The 7,418-nt window shown below is 58.1% G+C and overlaps 1 protein-coding gene across 1 annotated transcript in view; it reads left to right on the forward strand.

The window, feature by feature from the left end:
- The window catches only part of CD6 (CD6 molecule), a 41,999-nt gene extending 36,310 nt beyond the window's left edge, over positions 1–5,689 (forward strand). The window contains exons 8-13 of the mRNA XM_036259664.1: positions 790–930; positions 1,280–1,378; positions 4,260–4,331; positions 4,586–4,780; positions 5,045–5,146; positions 5,625–5,689. Of these exons, the coding sequence (XP_036115557.1) occupies positions 790–930; positions 1,280–1,378; positions 4,260–4,331; positions 4,586–4,780; positions 5,045–5,146; positions 5,625–5,689 (674 nt within the window). The remainder of the gene's footprint in view (positions 1–789; positions 931–1,279; positions 1,379–4,259; positions 4,332–4,585; positions 4,781–5,044; positions 5,147–5,624) is intronic.
- The last annotated feature ends 1,729 nt before the right edge of the window (positions 5,690–7,418 follow it).

Genomic DNA, 7,418 nt, shown 5'->3' on the forward strand with positions numbered 1-7,418 from the left:
CGCCAGCAGTGTGTAGCTTGGCCGGCTTCGGGGCAGACTCCTGGGGCTCGAATCCCAGTTGTGACTCTCGCTAGCTGTGTGATGTTGGGCAGTCCTTAACCTCTCTGAGCCTCAGATTTCTTGACTATAAAATGGGATTGATAACCATCACACTTTTCCTAGTGTTGCTGTGAATCCCCAGTGAATTAATTTTTATGAAGCGTGTAGAATAGGGATCAGTACACAGTAAGCACTATCTGGTCATCAGTCATTCTCGTGATTATTCAGTCTAGGCAGGGAGTTCCTGGCATGAGTGATGCTTCCTGAGGTGGCTCAAAGCTACCTTCTCTGGGAAGCCAATCATCTTTCCCATAGAGAATCAGGCACCCCTACCAGGGCCTCACACCCCCCAAGCCCCCATCCAGACCTCCGTCACAGCAGGCATCTCACTGTGTTGGACTGAGTTGATTTGTTGATCACCCCACTAGACATAGACCCTGACGGCCTGTGACACTGTTGTCACACAGTGGGTGCTCAATAATGGTTGAGCAGAGAGAGATCCCTGTGGGCTGGTGGCCAGGAGAAAGTTTCCCTCCGTCACTTATTCAATCAAGAAGCATTTCTTGAGCACCTACTGTATACTAGGCACCTAAAAGAAGGTGAGAAATTTTTTTTTAAAAAAACGGGAAGAGGAAGATAGGTCCAAAGAAATGTGGCTGAGCGGTAGACGGGTTGGAGAGGCAAGAAGAAGGGCAAGGAGAAGTCTATGTCTGTTTCTCTTTCTCCCTGATTTGAGGTTCTTTCTTCCAGAACCTTCCATGAATGTGAAAATGGAGGTCTGGACATCTCGGGAGCTAATGTTCCTCATCCCCTGCATCATTCTGGGAATTCTCCTCCTTGGCTCAGTCACCATCATCACCGTCATCCTCTTGAAAATCAAAGGAAAATATGGTAAGTGCAGAATTCGCAGAGCCACAGGGAAGGCCCAGGGATGGGAAGAAGCAGGCCTGAGGTACAACCTTCCCTGGGTGGTATGAGCTTGGGGGACCCCAGCAGGAGGAGTGACTCAGCAATGGTCACCCAGCCCTGGACCGGGGAGCACCCCCTGGTGAGAAGGATTTTCCCAGCATGCTCAGCAGAAGTAGACCAACGTGGGCCCCACGGGAGAATCAGACTGTGTGTGCGTGTGTGTGTGCTTGGTGGGGGGGATGAGGAGGGAGGTGTCTCAGTGAGAACAGAACCAGGCAGACTGGCAGGGGACAAAAAATGACTTGTAGAATCTTTCCCTCCCCTCCCTCAGCCCTTTCTTCTCCGGTGAACCATCAACACCTACCCACCACCACCCCAGCAGGGATCAATAGCTATCAAGAGGTCCCCATCACCATCCCCAAAGAAGAAGGTAGGATGTGACCCACCCTGGGGTGAGGAGGGCTGGAGAGGACAGGAAGGGGATGCTTTTGGAGGGCCATATCAAAGCAGTGCCCCAGCCAGGGATGAGACCTGGGCCAGCCCACTGTGGCATGGGACCTTGAGCACATCAAGTCTCAGTTTGGGCCTCGATGGGCACGTGAGCCTCTAGCAGTCATCCTAGGACCCTAGGCTCTCAAGTTCTGGACCAACACAGGCCCAGGGCATTTGGACCTTGCTCTCATTGGAAATTTCGGCTCTGCTGATTGGCTAGTAGTTTGTGATATCACTGCCTCTTTCGATGGCTTGCTCAGTCAGCCTCCCTGCAGAGCCCGTCAAGGTTTTCCCAGAACATAATTTTATTTAATGTTTTTGGAATGCAAAAATTGGATCACTTATCCATGTTTTAGGACGTATGGATGTATACCTCTTGGAACTCTTGCAAAGGAGTCAGTTTTGGAGTTTAATCACATTGCATTATGAGTATATTAAAGAACATTTATTTGAAAACCAGTACAAAACTCAGCCACATAGTATTGATATTCTCTGCTGTATCCATATATTTGAGAAGAGAACGTAAATACAAGGCAGAGAGCAGCCAGCCACTCACTGAATATGCCGCAGGGGTGGGGAATCTTTTCTTCTGCCAAGAGCCGTTGGATATTTATGACGTCGTTTGCGGTCCATACACAATTATCAGCTTAAAAATGAGCCTGCTGTATTTGGTCAGGCTAATTTGGTGAGGCCTGTGATGTTAGCTGGTATCGACTACTCAGGCCTTATACGGCGCATGGGCCAGATGTCCCCCACCTCTGGGAAGCTAAGAGCCACACTGCCTGCTTCTCTGGGCCAGGTGGGAACCTCCGTGCCTCAGTTATAAAATGGGGGGGCACTAATGTACCCTACCTCACAAGGCTGTTATGAGGATTAAATGAGATAATATTTGTAAATGTTAGACTAGCACCTGCCATGCGGTGACTGCTACGTAAGTGTTTGTTACGTAAGAAAATGTCATTTCGTTCCCCATGCTTGAAATGGGTGGAAAGAGCTTGGAAAACCCAGGCTGGACCTTCTGGTACAAGATGGGCTGCCTGGCACTCCCCTGCCTCTGTCTCCTGCCATCCACGCTGTCTGCCACCTCCCCCTGCACCCTTGCACCCACCACTTTGCTGTGCCCCCCACTCTGTTCTCTCCCCAGTTCCCAAGCTGCCCATCCAGGTCCTGGCCCCGCCCCCCGCGGACTCCGACTCCAGCTCGGACTCAGACTATGAGCACTATGACTTCAGCGCCCAGCCTCCTGTGGCCCTGACCACCTTCTACAGTGAGTGCCTGGAGCAGCGCCCAAGGGCCCTCTGGCCTGGATCAGAGGGCCCAGCTGCCTGGGGGACCTTCAGTAGGTTCCACCTGACGCCCCCTGCACAGCAAGGGTGAAATCACCCTCGCTACCCCCCCTGGATCGGCTGTAAATGGTGGCACACTGAAGTTTTCCAAATGCTTTTCGACCCTGGAGGCATCTCCATGTCTCCAGATGTCTCCAGTCCCAACCTCCTTCCCTCCCATGTTTGCTTCTGGCCACGCAGGGTCTTAGGACCTGTCCTTGGACATTCCCCCAAAGGTGCTGTGTCTGTGAAATATGAGGGAGTCAGGTGAGAGACAGTGCAGAAGGCTCCCTGCACACTCACGTGCTCTCCGTCTCCCATGCTCCCCATCGACCTCACCCGCCAGCCTCCGCTGTGAGCCCAGCCCCACCTGCCCTCTGGCTTCTCCGGCTCTCTCTGCCTTCTGGGGTGGCGGGGTCCATGCAAAGCCGGGACGTTGCACCTCTCTGTGGAATCCCTTGATGCTTGTTACAGATTCCTGAGCCCCCACCCCTCACCTGCTATATAAGTTAGGGTGACAGTTTGGCTGTGTGTGACTGACAGCGTCCTGGGGCCCAGGCTCCTCTGTTGCTGCTCTGCAGTTCCTAAGATGAGGCCCTCGTCCACGTGGTCCAGAATGGCTCGCCACCAGTGGGGAGGGGGACAGGAAGGTGGGGTGTGCCCTCCCCTTAAGGCCAGAGGTGCCCACATAACTCCCACTCAGGGTTCACTAGCCAGAGCTTAACCCACCAGCTTCAAGAGAGGCGGAGTGACGAAGCCTCTGTCCGGGGCCGCTGTGTGTCCCGACAAAGGCCAGAGGGGCTCCTGCTGCTGGGGGCGAGAATGGATATTGAGGACAGCCAGCCATGTCTGCCCCACCTGCTGAAGCAGGGCCACTAGGGGCGGGACACCAATGATTCCATGTCTTCTGGTCCCTGCACCCGTGTCTGGGAGCCCCAGGAATGAGGGGTCCTTGGAACCTGAGATCCTGAGCCCAGGCATGTAAGATAAAAGACAGTGTCCAAAAACCCAGCACACTGAGACTGAAAGTCAGTGGTACCAGGCTCGAAAGAGCTGACTCCAAGATTCCAGACACTGAGTCCTTCCAGTCCTGAGTCCGTCTCCTCGGTTCTGAAACGAAGGTGCCGCAGGGCTGGTGATGCAGATTCCAGACCCTTCGGCTCACGCTCCGGGCAGGCTCCCCGAAGGGGCCACTGGCCTTCTCCTGCCCAGATCTGCACGAGCCTGAGGAGGGGCCAGGACTCTGGATGTTGCCTTCAGAGGCAGGAGGGGCGCTGTGCGTGAGGCGTGCAGGGCACTAGGGCTTCTGGCCCGAGGCAACCTGTCCCCCTGCGGGTTTCAGACTGAGGTTCAGGGTCTTCCTGGACTAGGACCTGAGCCTGGGAGGGCTGTGGCCCTCCGTACCCCTGGGTTCAGCGGCAGGGGCCCCTCCTCCAGGCTCCGGGACAAGGGGATGGAGCCTGCACCCCTCCTCACCACCACCTCTGTTTGTAGATTCCCAGCGATACCGAGTCACAGATGAGGAGGTTCGGCAGAACAGGTTCCAGATGCCCCCCTTGGAGGAAGGTGAGTCGGCTGGGGAGGGCGTGGAGGGCGCGATTCCAGCCCGGCCTCGCACAGCAGCCCAGCTCACCTGGAGACGCTCCGGCAGCTACGCCCTCATCAGGGCCTTCCTGACCTGAACAGTTCCCAGTGGCAGTCAGCCCTTGTCAAGTCGAATCTAAAGCCTTCTTTCCTCACCACTGTCCCTTTCCTGGCCCGGGACCTGAAGGGGTGCATGCCGCCCAGTCCCACCTGTGAACCTGGACACTGTGTTGCAGATCCCCCCTCCCTGGGCCCCCAGCAGCACCCAAGGAGCCACAGCGGGTCCAGCACCTCCTCCGGGGAGGATTACTGCAACAGCCCCCACAGCAGGCCCGCTCCGTGGACCCCGCAGGGCTTTCCTTCGGAGAGGAACCCCCTCCTGGAGCAGCCTCCCAACTTGGAGCTGGCTGGCTCCCGGGGGACGTTTTCAGGTAAGCGGCCGCGGTCGGGTGCGGCCCCGCCTCCCCCTGAGGCCAGCCTGGCTGGAGAGAGCACAAAGGTTGGATCCAGGCTGAGTCCAGGATTCGAGTCCCTGCTCCATGGCCACCGGCTGTGACCTCCGACGAGTCTCCTCCCCCTCCGGGCCTTCATTTCCTCACTGGTCAAGCCAGTGGGGTCCTGAGGGCCGCCCAGCTCGGGCAGTTCGTGGACTGTCTCCGGGCAGAGGGTGACAAGCTCTGGGGGTTTCCCAACAGGGCCCTCAGCTGACGACAGCTCCAGCACCTCTTCCGGGGAGTGGTACCAGAACTTCAAGCCGCCGCCCCAGCCCCCTCCTGCGGAGCACTTTGGGCATCCAGGTGCCAGGGGCGGGGGGTCCTGGGAGGGGGACAGAGAGGGACTGGGGAGGGAATGCGTGGATCTGTTGGATCCACCAACCCAAGGAGACAAGAAGAGAGCTAAATGGATTAAAAACCAAAAAACAGGGACATGAGAAGGTAGGGAAAATGGAGGATGGGACAGAGAAAGATCCAGAAAACACTTTGAGGGGAAGTAAACTCCCCACCAGTGGAGGCATCCAAACAGAAGCAGTTGGGTGGCCCCTTGGGGGGAACTGTGGTGGCAGGGGGACCCCCAGCATCCATCGCCCATCAGGTAAAATAAGGTTCTGTCCTCTGGGCCGGCGTTCCAGGGAGGGGAACGGCAGTGGTCAAGATGCGCCTCACCCCACAGGGTCACGAGGTGAGGGGTGTGGACTCAGAAAGTTCAGCTCTGTCCCGTGGGGCAGTGGGGGCAAGGACTGGGTCTCCCGCTGACCTGAACCTCCCGGCCACACAGGATCCACCAATCCCCAGCCTGATTCCACGGACAACGAGGACTACGATGACATCGGGGCCACCTAGCCAGTCCCAGCGAGGCCCCTTCCCCTGGGCTCCTGCTCTGCCTCCCTGTCCCACCCTGTCCTCCCAGTCATGCCCCCGGGTGCCGATCCACCACACGGCCTGCAGGCACAGCCCTCCTCCTGTCCCACCCTGTCCTCCCAGTCGTGCCCCCGGGTGCTGAGAAGCCTCCCCAGAGAGATGGAAGGAAACTGCACGCCCTGCACCTCTCGGGCTCCATCCACCACACGGCCTGCAGGCACAGCCCTCCGCCTGCCCACAGCAGCCCCAAGGCGCAGAGTGCTGGCCGCGAGAGGCAGTGGGCTCGTCTCAGGGACGAGCAAGCAGGCCGGGCCACCTCTCAGCAGGCTGCATGGAAGGGTTGAACTGGGTGACTCCTGAGACTCCTTCTGACAGTCCTCAGGTGTCTGGTGCTTTGGTGCCAAGCCTCAGACAGCTCAGGCCCAGAACTAATGAGAGGGGCAGAAGCGGCCCCTCCCAGTGCTGCCCAGGAGGCCCCAGGTGCAGGGGCTGTTAGTCTGCGGTCACCCTGACAGCTAGATTCTGGGGTGGGGTGGCACACTGCCCGATCCAGGCTTCCATCAGGACAAGGAGTCCAGCCTTCTGGGCACAGCCAGCGGACAGTGAGCAGAACAGCTGCCCCACCCCCACCACCAAGGGGCTGGGACCTGAGGCCAGCGGGTCCTCTGGAGACCTTCGGAGCCCACCAGGGGCACAGCCCTGTTCCACACTGACGGTCCCTGCGTAGCGGATCCTTACTCTGAGCTTCCAGCATTTTACAAAGATGGTCCCAGCACAGACCCAGAGTTGGGGCTCAGTCCCTGAAGGGGCAGAAGTGCAGAGACATCTGCCAGGAGGGGCCCTGAGACTCACCAGGTGCCCCTCTGTCTGCTCGGGTGAGCGGGGGCCTCCCAGATGAACCTGTGAATTGCAGTGTGCCCAGAACCATCGACATGACCAGTCAGCCTCCAGAGAGGCCGGGGGCTCAGGGCCAGCTTCTTCGTGTACTGTTCTGAGCATCCCGGGATTAAACTAGTTGCTGAATGAAACCAAGGTGTGGAGTGACAAGTCCTTGAACTCACAGAACCCAGGGTGTGTGTGTGTGTGTTGGGTGGGAGCAGCTCTATCTATTAGGCAAACTGGGAACCCTGTTGTGGCTTGGCGCCATGAAAATGCTGGGGAGACAGGGACAAATACAGGGCCTGTCCCCTGAAGGAGATGGACGCTGAGACAGGCGGCTGTGCGGTCAGCAGCCACCGTGCCACCGTGCCCTGATCTGCCCCGTGCCAGCCCTGGCGCCCTGGGGCTGGGGTTGCTGCGCTGAGTGAGTTCCCACCTGGGCCTCCAAAAGCTTCCGAGGCGGGGTGGCGAGGGGGTTCATGCTCACAGCTGCCTGGAAAGGAAACTGACCCCAGGCCAGGGAGGAGTTGGAGAAAGGGCTGGTGGATCGGGAGGAGGCCGTGGAGGGGACTCATAAGAGGAATTCTCCACCAGCTCAGACGCTCGTATTTTAGGCTCGCTGCAGTGGCCAATGCCCAGCTCTGCCTTCTTCGGGTGAGGGCTGGGGCTCAGGTCCCCTCTGAGCCCTCCCAGAGCAGGGGGTGGTAGAGGAGGCTGGACTGTGGATCATGCTCTGCAGGGCTGAGCAGGGCCCGTTTTCTGTTCACCTGTCCCAGAGGTGGGGAGAGGGCTGGCACTCCCCACGAAACCGTCACAGGATGTGGCTGCTACT

Source organism: Molossus molossus, unplaced genomic scaffold, assembly GCF_014108415.1.
Source record: "Molossus molossus isolate mMolMol1 unplaced genomic scaffold, mMolMol1.p scaffold_m16_p_13, whole genome shotgun sequence".
NCBI lineage: Eukaryota > Metazoa > Chordata > Mammalia > Chiroptera > Molossidae > Molossus > Molossus molossus.